This window comes from Condylura cristata, unplaced genomic scaffold (assembly GCF_000260355.1).
Source record: "Condylura cristata isolate star-nosed mole 26May11 unplaced genomic scaffold, ConCri1.0 scaffold00014, whole genome shotgun sequence".
In the NCBI taxonomy this organism is placed as follows: domain Eukaryota; kingdom Metazoa; phylum Chordata; class Mammalia; order Eulipotyphla; family Talpidae; genus Condylura; species Condylura cristata.
The window spans coordinates 11,239,165-11,254,439 of NW_004567115.1; the positions used below are offsets into that span (position 1 = coordinate 11,239,165).

At 34.3% G+C, this 15,275-nt stretch overlaps 1 protein-coding gene across 2 annotated transcripts in view; it reads left to right on the top strand.

Moving 5' to 3' along the window:
* Positions 1–15,275, top strand: part of STAG1 (stromal antigen 1) — a 293,851-nt gene that overhangs the window by 204,625 nt on the left and 73,951 nt on the right. For both annotated transcript variants that reach the window (XM_004682176.2, XM_004682177.2), the window contains exons 11-13: positions 6,628–6,726; positions 7,286–7,365; positions 12,239–12,346. In XM_004682176.2, the coding sequence (XP_004682233.1) occupies positions 6,628–6,726; positions 7,286–7,365; positions 12,239–12,346 (287 nt within the window). The remainder of the gene's footprint in view (positions 1–6,627; positions 6,727–7,285; positions 7,366–12,238; positions 12,347–15,275) is intronic.

Genomic DNA, 15,275 nt, shown 5'->3' on the forward strand with positions numbered 1-15,275 from the left:
CTGTAGTTATTCGTCACAGAAGTCTGTTGTCTGACTGGCATTAGGGCTATCTGTTTCTTTACCCTCGTCAACTTTATTGTGTTTTTCTTGTCTTGGACTTCTTGGAAGCTTTACTAATGTGTCTTGCTCTTGTTTTCCTTTCATTGTGGAATCAGTGTTCTTCTAGCTTTCTGTATGCCTACTTTCATCTACTTCTTAATGCTTGGGTAGTTCTTTTCAATTTTCTCCTTGAATGGTTTCTCAGTTCCTTTGTATCTTGTAACTCTTAAATTTCCTCCTCATCGTGTCAGTTCTCAAAGTGTGTCTTTATTCTTTTTCCTGTATTCTTTTATTCTTTATTCTTTTTTCATTTTGGTTCTTTTTATATCTGTATCTTTGAAGGTATAGATTCCTTGTTTCATTTCATAAATTCTGTTTTGTTCCTTTTCTCAGAGTGCTTTATATTGATCTTTGGTCCGTCCTGTTTTTTCTATTTCACCTCAAATTTTTATCATTTCTTCCCCTTAGTGATTTTTGTTCTTTTTCTAGTCCATTCAGCTGTAAAGTTAGACTGCTTACTTGGGTGTTTTCTTTTTCTTTTTGAGTTGAGCTTCTTATTGAGTGTCATCAACTCACTGATATCTTATTACAAACATTTACCCTTTCCTTCCTCCCCCTCAGTGTTTTGTTGACTCATAATATTATTGTTCATGGTTTTGCCTTTTTATTCCCATTTTAATTTTGCTCAGTGCTTTTTAATATGGAAATTCATTAATGTGAACTTCTCTCAGAGTATCCCATAGGATCTGGTAGCTTGTCTTTCCTTTTTTAGGAGTCTAACACTTAATTTCAGGCCTTTATTTCCTTGTTAATTTCCTGTTTCTTTTTAAGATCTGTCTCTTCCTGTCATTGGTTTGTTCAGGTTTCTGACAATGCAGAAAATCAACAACAGCCTAAAAACTTTAAATAAAGTGTTGCACCAGATAGATTTAATGGACATTAACAAAATTTTTTATCCCCACAGAAATGAATACACTTTTCCCATACACATGGCAAAGTCTCAAAAACAGATCATATACTGAGACATAAAACATGTCTCATAAAATACATAAAATAGTCACAATGGCATAAAGCTAGAAATTAACCACAAAAAGTCATGGGTCAAAGAAGAAAGCAGAAAGTATCTGGAGACTTTTTTTTTTTTAACATAAAGTCTGCTTTTTCCAACATAAGAATAGCCCCTTCTTTGCTTTCTGCATTATTGGCATTATTGACTTGAAGTATCTTGCTCCAACATTTCACTTTTAAGTTGGTCTTCAATTTAATGCAAACAGGCCCTCCCTGGTGGCACAGTGGTTAGGACTCATCACTGCAAGCTGGCCACAGCTGCTTCAGTGCTAGTTCAATCCCCGGCCCCTGAGGTGATCCATGTGGCACAGCAGACCTCTTCTGGCTCGCCTGCTGCTCCCCTCAGCAGTGTACTTCATTTATCTACCTATCCTGCTCCCCACTCTGTCTCTAGTGAAGCCTCTCACTACCCCTGGATTCTGGCCTGTACCCTGGTTCTGTATACATAAATAAATAAATCTTTTAAAAAATGGAATGCAAACAATATACATATTGTTTTAGTTTTAGATGACTAAAACTTTTAGCCCAGCTTGTCATTCTGCGTCTGTTAATTTTACAGAATATGTTTATTTTTAAAATGATGTTTATTTACTGTCATTTTATTTTTCATTATTTAGTCTCTTTGATGTTTCTATTTCCATTTGTCTTCTCTACTCTACTTTGATGGCTTTCCCTAGTAATGCTCTCAGTTTCTTGACTTCTTCGTGTGCCTTCATTTTAGATTTTTAGCTAGTGGGAGCTAGACCAAATTTAATATGTCTGAGCAGACCTCTTACTGAGTTGGCGTCAACTCGCTGATATCTAATTAGACATTACAACCTTTTTTACCTTCCCCTATATAGTTTGTTGACTCAATATTCTCGTTCATGGTTTGCATTTGTATTCCTGCTATAACTTTCTCCAGTGTTTCATTTGTAGATTTTTTTCACAATTTCTTGCAGAGTAGGTATGGTAGTATTAAACTCCCTTAGTGGTGATAAATTCCATTAGATTCTGTTTGTCTGTGAAAGGCTTTATTTCACCTTTATATTTGTATGAATATTTTGTAGCATGTTCTTGGCTGGCAACTCTCATTTTTTTTAGGACTTCATTCCACTGTCTTCATGCCTGGAGGATGAGCAAAGTCTGAGGAAAGCCTCTTGGGAGTTACTTTTTTTCCTGACTTCTTACAATTTTTTTTTTTTTTTTGGTATTTTTGACTTTTAATAATTTACCAATGATGTGTTGATGTCTCTGCTTGAACATCTATACTTATTTTATTCCTCCGGGTTGAAAAATTTAAGCTATTTCTTGGATAGATTTCCCTCTCTTCATGTTCTGGTTTTTGTTAAATATTTACTAATTTATGCATATAAGAAGTGAGGTATAGGCTAAGGGTGGAGGGGAGGGGGGACGGGTGGTGAGAGGATTCACCAGAGACAGAGTGGGGAGCAGAACATGCAGATAGATGAAAGTACACTGCTGAGGGAAGCAGCCAGTGGGTCAGGAGGGTTCTGCCACACACAACATGTGGGTCACCTCTCCGGCCGGGGATCCTACCTGCGCCACAGTGGCTGCAGATAGATCCACATTGCCTTTTTAAATTTTTAATATTTGTTTGTTGTATCATCAGGGCGGGCCCTCTTCATGTTTTAGAAGGCCTGTGATCTTTGTTCCCTTTTCTGAGTCTAATACTATTTGTAGAACTTTATTTTTTTTTCTTGTTTTGCTCTCATATTCTAATAGGATGGCCTATCTTTTTGATTTTTGTATTTCTGAAATTCTTTTTTTGGTTTAATTCTGTTGTATTCAAGACTTTTTCTATATATTTGTCCTTACTACATTCAGAGTATTTATATGTAATTGTATTTTCTGTTAATATCCTCAATCTCTTTGGTGAAGTGCTAGTCCTAGGTCTCTAAGATCTTTTACCTCCCTACCAGTGTTTAACATACCTTTCTGTACCTCATTTAGCATTTTTAATAATGTGGCTTATTTGTACTTTATTTCTTCATTGTTTTCCTCTGCCTTTTTAAATTTTTAATATTTGTTTATGCATACAGAACTGGGGTACAGGCCAGAGGTGCAGGGGCAGTGAGAGGATTTGCCTGATACAGATTGGGGAGTAGAACAGGCCGAATGACGAGGTACACTGCTGAGGGGAGCAGTGAGCTGGTTAGGAGAGGTCTGCCATGTGGGTCACCTCCGGAGCAGGCAGGGACCAAACTCATGCTGAAGTGGCTTTAGCTTCTTAGTGCTGTGCTTTAATCTGCTGCACCACCAGGGAGGGCTCTTATTTTGAATTTTTTTTAAGTCTTTTCCTTATAGATCCTCTATTTCTATATCCTTAACGTGATTCCATGAACATTTATTATCTTTTTGCTTTTTCTCCTGGTGTTTATGCTTTCATTGTTTCTCAATAAGCATATGTGTTCCCTCATTACTTTTAAGGGTTGGGATATTGTGGGTAAGTTTTATTTGTTTTTCTTCTTTGTTTATCTTGGTGTGATGTGGGAGCAGGATATGAGGCTAATGCTTAAAAATTCAGTATTAATCTTGCTGAGGAGTGAAGTTGGTCACCTCTGTCTCTTCTCTCTATACAACAAGCTCTTTTGTGTGCTTTCTACTTTCCTGTCCTGTCTCTTTGTAGTTAGATCTGGGGTTCTGCTTTAGTCTGGGATAGCTGTCCTTAGTCTTTTGTTCTTTCATTGTTGATCTTAGTTTTACCTCTAGGAACACCATGTCTCATGATCCATCAATGGAGATCCCTGTGGGCAGCCTTTTAGTCTTGCTATCCCATTTTAAATCTATGCCCCCCCCCCTTGCATTTACTGTGTAATACTTATTGCCTTGTTTGTGGTATTCTGTTTTCCTCTAGTGGAAGCCAAATTCTGATTTTCCTCCTATTGGCACTAACCTATGAAACACAATCATTGTGGAACTTCTCAGTAATGCCTATACCTCATCACTATTCTGTTCCTTATTACCTTGGTAAGCAGTATTCTCTAGGCTTTGCTTCTGCATTTACTTCTTTGATCCTTTGTAGCATGTTAATTTCCCTGTGTCTTTAAAGTGCCTTCCTCAGTCCACAATGATTCTGACATCTCTGTATCATTAAATATGCATCTTTTCTTTCTTTAAGAGTCATCATGCCATTTGCAAGACCTAATACAGGACCTTAAACCTTGAGGCAAAGGAGAGTATACCATATTTTAAAACTCCTATATCCTGTTTTATATCCCCACACCTCTGTCTTGTATCCTCAGAAATACTCCCTGGCATATTCTCTTAATACTGCCAGTATAGACTGACCCATCAGCATTTGCAACATAATCCTTTTGTACCCTTAACTGACCCAATACTTCCCTGTTTGCGTTGTGTCAAGATATACTCTGAGACTGGTAGCCACAAGGGAAAGTTGTTAGATCATTGGACTACTAGTATTACCTTCAGGCATTTGCTTTGCTTGAGGCTTCCATAGAGTGTGGGGCAGGGTTGGGCCCTTGGGGGAATGTGCTATCTTCTAACAAGGGTACATGAACTGAAGAGTTCAAGATTCTCAGTTGCATCCATCCAGATCCTTTAGATTTGCACTTCTCTCTTACATGACACTGATTGAGGCATAAGGGACTGTAGAAGATATAAAGTTTCTTAAAATCTGTCACCCTTAAAATTGAGCCTCAGATCTCATCTTTAATTTCACCAACTCTTTATCTGTAGTAGATACAGATCAGTTTAAATTTTGCCAAAGAGGAAACACCAGCGTTATACTTAGCCTAGTTACTTAAACTATTATTTTTTTCTCTTTAGCATCATGACCCTTAGCAATAACCACTCTATTCCATATTCCTCATAACTACTATTTACCCTGCCCCCTCAAATGCTAACTAGGCATGTTGTACCAGCTAAGTGTCTATCCTTTTTACAAACAAATGCTGTCCTGTAATAGAGTCTATCAACATAAGGCCCCAAATTACATCTTCCTCATAGTAATCCACCCTTTAAGTGATTCACCTAAACTATATCCCATCGTTGAAATTTTCTTCCTAGAGCTACTCGTGATGCCAGAATTTTTAGGTCATATTTCCTAGAAGGCAAGTATGAGTCAGAGATTCCTATGCTATTGATACATTGAGGTTTATGCTCTCAGGACAAGCCTGTAAGGAAAATAAGATAAAACACACCAGTGGAACTCTGGTTTCTGAAGTGTTTGTTTCAGCATGGTCCTGCAAGTTGCTTTGAAGAATAAGTTGTGCCTCCAGAACTTTCCTGCCCCTAGTCAAGATGGTTAGACACCTATCATTCCAAACTGGCTATAGACCTCAACCGAGAGAAAGGAAATTTTGGGAGAGTGGATGCTTTTGTGTCCATGCTTGTACACCAGTTGAAAAATAAGAGATACCACATCAAATGTGAGAGCAAGCAAGTGTGGATTTATTTATTTTTTTTTAAAAGATTTACTTATTTTGTACATACAGAACTGGGGTACAGACCAGAGGCTCAGGGGTGGCGAGAGGCTTCACCAGAGACAGAGTGGGGAACAGAACAGGCAGATCGACGAAGTACACTGCTGAGGGGAGCAGTGGACGGGTCAGGAGATGTCTGCCACGCCATGTGGTCACCTTCAGGGCGGGCGGGGATCGAACTCATGCGGAAGTGACTTTAGGTTCTCAACCAGTGCTTTAACCCGCTGCGCCACCAGGGAGGGCCGCAAGTGTGGATTTATTGAAGAAGAGGAAAGAATTGCTTACAGCAGGATTTATAGTTTCCTATTAATTTTTTTATTACTTTTTTTTTCCTGATCCCTTCTTTGGTTGTCCTCTATTTTCCTGTAACTGAAACCATCCAGTATTTTTTTTCCTTCTGACTTATCTCACTGAGCACCTCTAGCTTCAGCTCCATCTAAGCTGCTGCATGAATTTGTCTTTTTGATTGCTGAATAATATTCCATTGTGTATATATACCACATCTTGATTCAGTCAAGATGAAGCATTAGAAACTTAACTCTCCCTTGGAGAGTTGGCTAAATTTCTAGTTGATCTTGAATATACTTTGATAACTACATCTTCTCCATGTTATTAAAGATAATCTGTTTGTAAATGTCCTAGGACATTTCAGTCCATCTTTGGATCTTGTTAGATATTTCTTATTTCCATATGTTTTCTGAACTTATTTTTCTGAAATGTAAAAGTCACCTTGTAAATATTTATTCAATTAATTAACAGTGGCCCTTTAACATGAAACTTGTTTTTTCTACAAGATTGTTCAGTAGTTTAATAAAGGACCTATTAGCATACCCTTTGCTAATTAAAGTCATAGGTTAAAGATTCTCTCAAAGTACCACAGCAAAGTGTTGGAAATAATCCATATTGAATCAGAATCAATAATTTGAAAAGGTATAGCTTACTCTCAAGTCACTAAAGGGTTTTTGATACATTTTTAATTGATTGGATGTAAACACAGACTTGAAAATCTTTTCAACCTTTGTAGCATGGAATTGACTGCTTTTTTGTGTTTGTGTTTGTATTTATATTTCTAAAGCAAGGAGAAGTCAGGCTGAAGTGTTTGAAAGCTCTACAGAGTCTATATACTAATAGAGAATTATTCCCCAAATTGGAGCTATTCACTAACCGTTTCAAGGTAAGCATTATGGATATGTGACTTTTTCATTTTTAAAAATGAAATTTATAGCTACTTTAGTTAATGCATTACCATAACATGTTTAGTTCACATTCCTACATATTCTTTAAGTAAACCTACATAAAATAAATGAATGAGTCTGCTTTACAAAAAAATGTACTAGGTTCTGACATGTTGTCTTTGTCAGAAGGCTCCTCTGCCTAAAAAACATAAAATTTTCTTTATTTACAGTTTTTAATAATTATATTAATTTTGCAAGTTAGTTTATTTACCCCTACATAGGGAATACTAGTTGATGAGAAAAGGTTTACACTATGAATATTTATATTAACAAACCTCTTTTTACAAGTAGGACAATGATAATATGGTTTGAAGAATCTTAGAAAAGTTTTCCATTTTGAAATGGAAGTCTTTAATGTTTAATGTATTTTATTTCAACATGATATTCTCATTCTTAATGTTTTTGGTTTAAAATTCAGTCTTTAATGTACTCCCCCAAAGGCATTATCTTAGGTATGTGCCAACTTATTTTCTGTTTTTTTCTACAACTTTTTTTCAGGATCGCATTGTATCAATGACGCTTGATAAGGAATATGATGTTGCTGTGGAGGCTATTCGATTGGTCACTCTGATACTTCAGTAAGTATGTGTGTTACTGTTTTATTTTAATTGTCTTTTTACCAGCATTAATGATGTACTTCATCCATATAATCTTAATGTGTAGTCTTAACAATTTCTTCTTTTACATTTTAATGTTAGGTTTAAAGCAAAATGTTTTTGTTTCCATTTTTTTTTTCATTTTTATCTGTTAAACCTGTTTGCTTCATATAAAAGTTTGTTAATGCAGTCCACAATAAATAACCAGTGAAAGTAATATGCCTTCCTCTTGGCAAAAACAAAGCCGAAAGAATGATGAAAAGAGATAGGTTGTTCAAGCTATTCTCCTTGGAATAGTATTGAAATAAGAGAAAGGAAAGAGAGTTTTAAATTGTAACATTAACATGATAGAGAATTTAAAGTAGTTTTATCTTCAGAACTTTGACTCAAAACAAGGAAAATTCTATTAACAAATGTATGTCATAGCAAATTAATTTCAAATCCTCCCCTTCCTACTTTCTGATACCACATCAATCTGTATCAAGTATCTGCTGGGTTCTATTATTGTTTTTATTCCTTTTACTTCTTTCTGCTTTAATATCATGCTCTTCATTATTGTGGCATTGTAACATTAGTATATGGTATATCTTATAAATACAGCCTCCTCTTACTTAATGGTACCATTCTTCTGCTTTGCCTTTTTAAAATTCATATTCAAATTACCTTTTTCAAGGATATGAGTTGAATTCTTCAAAACATTTTATTCAGTTTAAATATTAGAACTGCACTATTATAAATTCAAGAGACTGGCATTTTTTACAATTATTTATCATTTATCCCTGGAGATGATGTATTTATTCAAATTTCATTAAACCTTTAAAAAAATTTAAGTAATATCCTATTTATTAGGTTAGTGCTTTATTTTTCTGCTGTTAAATAATATTTAATGTAATGTTCTATTTGATCATTACTGAGATAAAGAAACCTTTAATTTTTATGCTGTTTTTCTGTGTGCAAGCTATTAGAATCCTTAAGCATTTTCAATGATTTGCTGATTCTTACTGCCTGTGTGGATTAGTATATCTTCTCCCAACAGTTTTTCTTCTCCTTTCATACCCTTACAACTTTTGTTTCAGTCTCTTGTAATAATGTCATTGATAGCAGGGCTTTTTGTCTTTTTTGGGGGGGGAAGTCATCTAAAGTTCTTTGCTTCTGTGATAGGTTTTTGATTTGTAATTAAGTTCATTTGTATTAGGAATTTTCTGATTTTCTTTCATCCGTTGATGGGTCTGAATCAAACTGGTAGATTTTTTTTAATGGTAAATAAACGACCCTTGCATTTAGAATAAATCTTGTTTCAACATGATATTCTCATTCTTACTATATTTGGTTTAAATGCAATCTTATTTTTAATATCTTAACTTTTTTACATTGGTGTTCTGAAAAAATGATCATTTTTTTCTTGTCCTTTACCCAGTTTCAAAATAAAGATAATATTCTCTTTGTGAAATGCCTTCATTCATTTCTTTTCCTTTTTCTGTCTGAAAATGTTTTATAAGAGGAATTAATTCTTCCTTGAAATTTTGAGAGAATTCTTTTATTAAACCCATGTCAGTTTGACTTTCTTTTGAAAACATATATGAATTTTATGACCATTTTCAAATGTATTTTGTAGTTAATGATTGTTTCATACTATCTTTAGGACTTCATAGAACTGTTACTTCTTTTTTTCTTCTTTTCCATTCTCTACTTCGTTTATTATCTTTTCTTGATCAACTGTGTTAGAGATTTGTCCATCTTGTTACTCTTTTCAAAGACTAGCTTGTTTGGCTCATTCATTTCTTATTTTCTAATAATCATATTTAAAGTCTTTACTACTTATCTATAAAAATGTATACATATATTTTCACAGACATTAATGATAAAAACTTTTATTGCCTTTATGATTTTCAGTTTAATGATGGGTTATTCAATAATATGCTTTTGTTTTTCCCATATATCAATTTTTTTTTGTAAACTGTCCTTCCTATTTTATTGTATTTATTGTTTTATATGTGTATATTCTGAATGATTGGTCAGTTTTCTGAATATTTTTAATAATAATTTGTCTATGTTGTGTTTTTAGTTTATATGTATTGTCATTACTTTGAATTTATATACTATATCATCCAAATTATATCTTTTTATTTCTTGTTTGTTCTGTAAAAGGAATATGGTAAGCTCTCCTGCTACTGTAGTTGGCTTATATTTCTTCATAGGTTTTTATTTGGTACCTTTGTGTTCATTTTTTTATGTCTGACAGTGTCCATTTTGTTCATACATACCATTCTTGCCTTTTTGAAGAGTCTTTGCCTTTTTAAAACTACCTTAAAGTGTTAGTCCTCTTAGTTCTATTTTCTTCATAAATTTCACAAGTTTATCAGTGTCTTTCCCCTGAACAAAAAATAAACCCTGACAGTCCCTACCTACCTATTTCTCTGAAGTTGTCTAGAGTTTAAAATTTATATTGCTGAGTATACTTATTTGTATTTGCCTGCTTGTTTTTTGTTTTAATACTTAACTTTAAAGAAGCTTAAACTTTCCTGAGACATTTCTTCTTCCTTCATTTCCAGAAAAGAGTAATTATCTTACAGATTCCTCTAAGATATCTTTTCCTGCTAGTTTATTTAACAGTGCTTTCATCTTCATTTGGCAAAAATACTCACTTTCATCAAGAATATAGAAAATGACTTGTTTCGTTTTAGTATTTTTGAGGTTCTTTTCTATATTTGCATTGGAATAAATATGGGCAGAACATGTCTGATTTAAAAGAAATTGTAATGCTGTTCCACCCATGTCAAATACCCTAATTCATTAGATACATCGATCCTTGGAGATCTTCCCTGACTCTAGGAATTTGACTACAGTTCTCCAATGTAGATAGTGCCTCACTATTCACTTTGTTATTCAGTCCTTGGCTTTTAGATTTCTTCTGTTGAAATTGCTTGTTAGGTCTGTAGGTAGTCTTGTTGGGCAGTCTTTTAAAACTTCAGGCTGGCGCTCTTTAAGTATTCCCTATCTGGCCTACAGGAAACATGGACCATTTACGGATGGAGGAAGTATGACTCATTCTCCTTGTAGCCCTCTCTTCTTAATCTGCTACCATGAGTTGTTCCAGCAGTCAGCCTTTCACACTTAGACCTTTTTAAGCCCTGCACCAGGTACCATTTCCTAAACCTCCTCACAATTGTAAGGGTTGTTTATGAAGTTTTTGTAGTAGTTCTCCAAAAGTTAGTGCAATTTGACTGGGGAGGTTTCAGAGTACCATAACACTCTGGCATCTTTCTCTTGAAGGAAATCCACTTTACCCATTATATAACTTTATTCCCTAATTTCTATTTATATATTATTTTGTATGAGGTAAGAATCACAAAACCAGAGTCTTACATTTGCATGAAATATCTGACCTTATTTTTCTTGGTTTGTTGGATCTGTACCAAAGCTTGCCAGAACAACAGGTGAAGTCACCTGTGTTAAAAGAAATAACAGTTTTCATGAAGTCCTAAAAACCATATAACATTATGTGTTATCTCTTTTGACTCCCCCGCCCCTTCAACTGTTAGCTTTCCTTTTGATACACATTATATCATTTTCTTCACTTTTGTTCCTGAGATGTCTTCTTAAAAAAATTTTATTTTTACCAGTGTTTCTGCTGAAGGCATAAGCTAACTAAGCTGATGACATAAAATTGGGTGAAGGAGTTATAACAGACCTTAGCCTTGTGCCCATTTTTATAATTTTAAGGTGTGAATTGGACATGGGAGAAGACACTTCTACTTCCGATATAAAGCCTCTAGTTATAATTTGAAACTCCTTCTCCCAGTCTTAAAAATTTCCTCCTTGAGTTGTCTTATAATCCCCAGAACAAGGGAGGGCAATTCATAAACTAATCAGTATGATTATTATCTATTATATTGTGAATTTCCTGGCGCCTATTGGTTTCACCCACAACCATGTTCTGCTTACCAGTAGAATGGGGGAAAGAGGGAAGTCAATTATAAAATGCTTTTGACCCATTTCCTGTCTTTGGTATCTAGCTAGCTCTTTTTCCTTTAGAACTTCAGTTTGTTTTTCCCTTATGTTTAATACAACTGTCTTCTTTTGTTGCAAAAATCAGTCTAATTTTATTTGAAAAATCCCTCTTCTTCCTCCTGGTTTCTTAGGCATCACCAGGATTGAATTTTAAGGAATGAAATTATATGCCTACATCTTTTCAAGAACCCATACAACTCACGAATTCCATATTTGTTTCAGTTAATCAAATATAATCATATCAGACTTTTAAGTGTATTGAGTCAGTGACAGAGGATGTCCCTCTGTGAGGGGGAAAAATACATTCAGGCAAACTGACTCAAACTTAAAGATACATTTATGGAAAGGAGACATTTGTTTTAGTATAGCAATAGTTGTACCTGCTAAAATCATTTTATATAGCATGAAGAATAAATATTATTATAATGTGGTGAAAAGGTATAATTTAAAATAACTTCTGGAAAGAACAGTCACACAAAATAATAATAATTTAACAATAAAACAGGGACAGATATAAGAAGAAGCTATCAATGGAAACGTTATGTATAGAACTTGAGCTAATTGGGCAATTTCAAGATATTAATGACCACCTATGGGTATGTGTGGGAAGAAATGTGGACATTTATTTACTTATTTTATCTGTATTTTCTGATTTTAACATAATAGTGTATTTTATAAAAAGAAGTAATTGCTTTCAAAGTAGATATAAAAATGAAAACAATATCCCTTGAATTTTTATAATGAACTTTACAAAATCAATAAAAGTATAGTTGAAAATAAACATTTGTTTAGACTCAGCTATTGTTTTCTGTTTTTTGTTTGTTTGTTTGTTTGTTTTTTCCAGTGGAAGTGAGGAAGCACTTTCCAATGAAGATTGTGAAAATGTTTACCACCTGGTTTACTCTGCACATCGCCCTGTTGCTGTAGCAGCTGGAGAATTCCTTCACAAAAAGTAAGTTAATTATCTTTGAAATAGTAAAAGAGTAATAGTGACTAAAAACAGTGCAAGAAATGACCATTTCAAAGTCTGGGTGCTGTAATACACTGACAGCCTACTACTGAGCACAGTCCTACTAATAATGTGTCTGGTTACATATTCCTTTCCTTAAAATCTAGAAACATGGTTCTCAGCTGGGGTCTGAGCAGGGATTTGTAAAGTACCTGAAGTATGTATAAAAGCACACAAGGTAATTGGTATTTCATCTAGCTTTTTTTTTAACCCTTGTAAAATTCTGAGTTCTTAACATCTCAGTGTTTGTAATCTCCACTCACTCTCACAGTGTTTCCCATCTGTTTGCATTCTTTCCGTTGTTATCAGGGTTTTTTTTTTTTTTTTAAAGATTTATTTATTATGCGTACAAAACTGGGGTACAGGCAAGAGGTATGGAGGAATGGGGTGATGACAGTATTTATCAGAGATAGAATGGGAGTAGAACGGGTGGATTGACTGACATATCTGCTAAGGAGAGCAGTAAGTAGAACAGGAGAGGTCTGCCATGCCATGTGGGTCACCTCCCTGGATGGGAGCTGTGCATACCTTCATAGTGCTGTGCTTTAACCAGTTGTGCCACCAGGGAGGGCCTAGGGTTATCGTAATTAGTAATATATTGTAGTTCTAAAAATTACATATACAGGACCCTCCCCGGTGACACAAGGGGTTACAGGCTGTCACCAGCCACTGTAGCATGAATTCAGTCCCTGGACAGGAGCTAATCCACATAGCACAGCTGACCACTCCTGTCTTGCCTCCTGCTTCCTACTTTGTCTCTAGTGAATCCTCTAACCACCCCAGCCCACTCCCACTCTCGCCTACACCCCAGTTCTTGCATGCATAAGTAAATGAATCTTTAAAATATATATTAAAATTATAAATGAAGTTGCAGTATAATTACAAAGCAAAACCTCATTTTTTTAAAGCATAGATATGAGGTTATGAATATAATTAAATACTCTTGAAATAGATTGTGGTTTACTATGTTTTCTACAATTTCTTAGAAGATTAAAGGCGTACTTAAAAAACATGGGGAGTGGAGGTTACTTTGACTTTTTAAGTGTGTGCTCATAAGAATAAGGAAAAAGTCAAGATTTAGTCGTGACTTTTTAAATAATACTAAATTTGCCAGCAACACTGATGGCTAATCATATAGTACTGTTTCCATATTTCTTGAGGTGTTCACTGTCTATATCTAGTGCATAGTATAATGTTAACTTTCCTTCCTTTTCTACTACTACTCTAGTCTTTTTTTTTTCTTCATATTTTTCAAACAGCTTTGGTGTTTAGAAAGAATTACTTCTGTAGCTTCAAAAAATTAGATGGTTGTCCATAGACTAGCAGCCATAGACAGGCAGTACATGAGTCAGAAATAGTTTATGGATATATTTCATCTGTATTGTATTTTTCTAAGTTTAAAATGCTGGTTAAATTTTTTTTAATTAGAATATTTTACATAAAAGTCCACATGTGTAATCTTCTGTTATTTCTTATTTCTTTGTGAAACTAAAGCATGTAAAGCATGCAAATGAAAGCTTTACTCTCGAAGTCCTGATGATACTCAGTTTAGATCTCATTGAACATTCCCCCACTATTTAAGAATGTGATCTTTTAATATGGTAACCAAATTATAGAATAGTCCCAGGAGTTTCATGATTAGATGTTTTTTAATGCACTATTGTCCATACACATATGATCATTGCAGCCTAGCTTATAAACTATGCTGCATAAGACTAACCAACCATCCAAAGATAATAGTGTTTCTGAAATGAATAAATGTGAATAAATATTCTGCATGTTAATTTTAGAAAAATTTAGCAAATTTTGAGTACCGTATATTTATATACAGTTAAATGCAGTTGACCATATTTGTACATTTCAGTTCTAAAGAACTTTCATGCTTCCATTTATTCTTTCCACCAGAAACCATCCAAATAAACTATCTCTTAAACCAGTTTGATAGCTATGTAAATTTAAGTTCAAGATCATAGTCTAGTCTCCTTTGCATACTATATGCTTTCCCTATCTGCCCCAAATACTCAAACTCTGTATTCATTTTCTACTTAATAGTGGCTTGTTTTTGTCACAAAAAAATACTTATTTTAGTGAGTTAGTCTTTTCTCTGAAAGTCCTACTGTGACTTTCATAAGTATACACACTATATGTATACCCCTTGTTTCTCCTTTATAACACCTGAGATTGTATATCTGTATTACTGTTTATGTCCATCCACTAGAGGGAGAGATCTATGAGAATTAGAATTTTTCTCTGTTCATTCTTTATAGCCCTTTTACCTAATGCAATTCCTAAGTATAAGGCAGCCTTTAGAGTCACTTAAGTTTTGTTAGAATGTTAGTAAGCAAATTAAGAATGATACCAAATTAAAATTTTCTATTCATTTCTTTGTCATATTTTAGAAGTTTTGTCACTGATTGGTATTTTTATAAATCTCAGTTTATGTCATGGGTTATTGAATGTTCTTTCTAAATAATAAACAGAAAAGACTACAATAAGTAATCATGATTGAAAACTGAACTTTTTTGTATTGATTGCATGCACATTTAGTAAAGTGCTAGTATTATTTGACTGAAATTAACTTTTTTTTTTGATTGGTTGGGTAACTGAGAGAAATCATATTTAATATCCCAACTTAAGTTTATACTTCTATAATTTTTTATAGCAGCTTATTTTTACATCATTTTGTACATTTTTTTTTCCATCTCAATTTTAATCCCTGCGGGTTTCCCATCACCAAGTCACCTGTGTGCCATCACCATAATCCCATGCACTTCCCTCCCCACTCCCCCGTTTTTGATCCCATTCCCCACTCCACCCCCACAAAATGTCTCTGGTATACGGCTGTTCATTATTCTTGTTATTTTCTCACCTG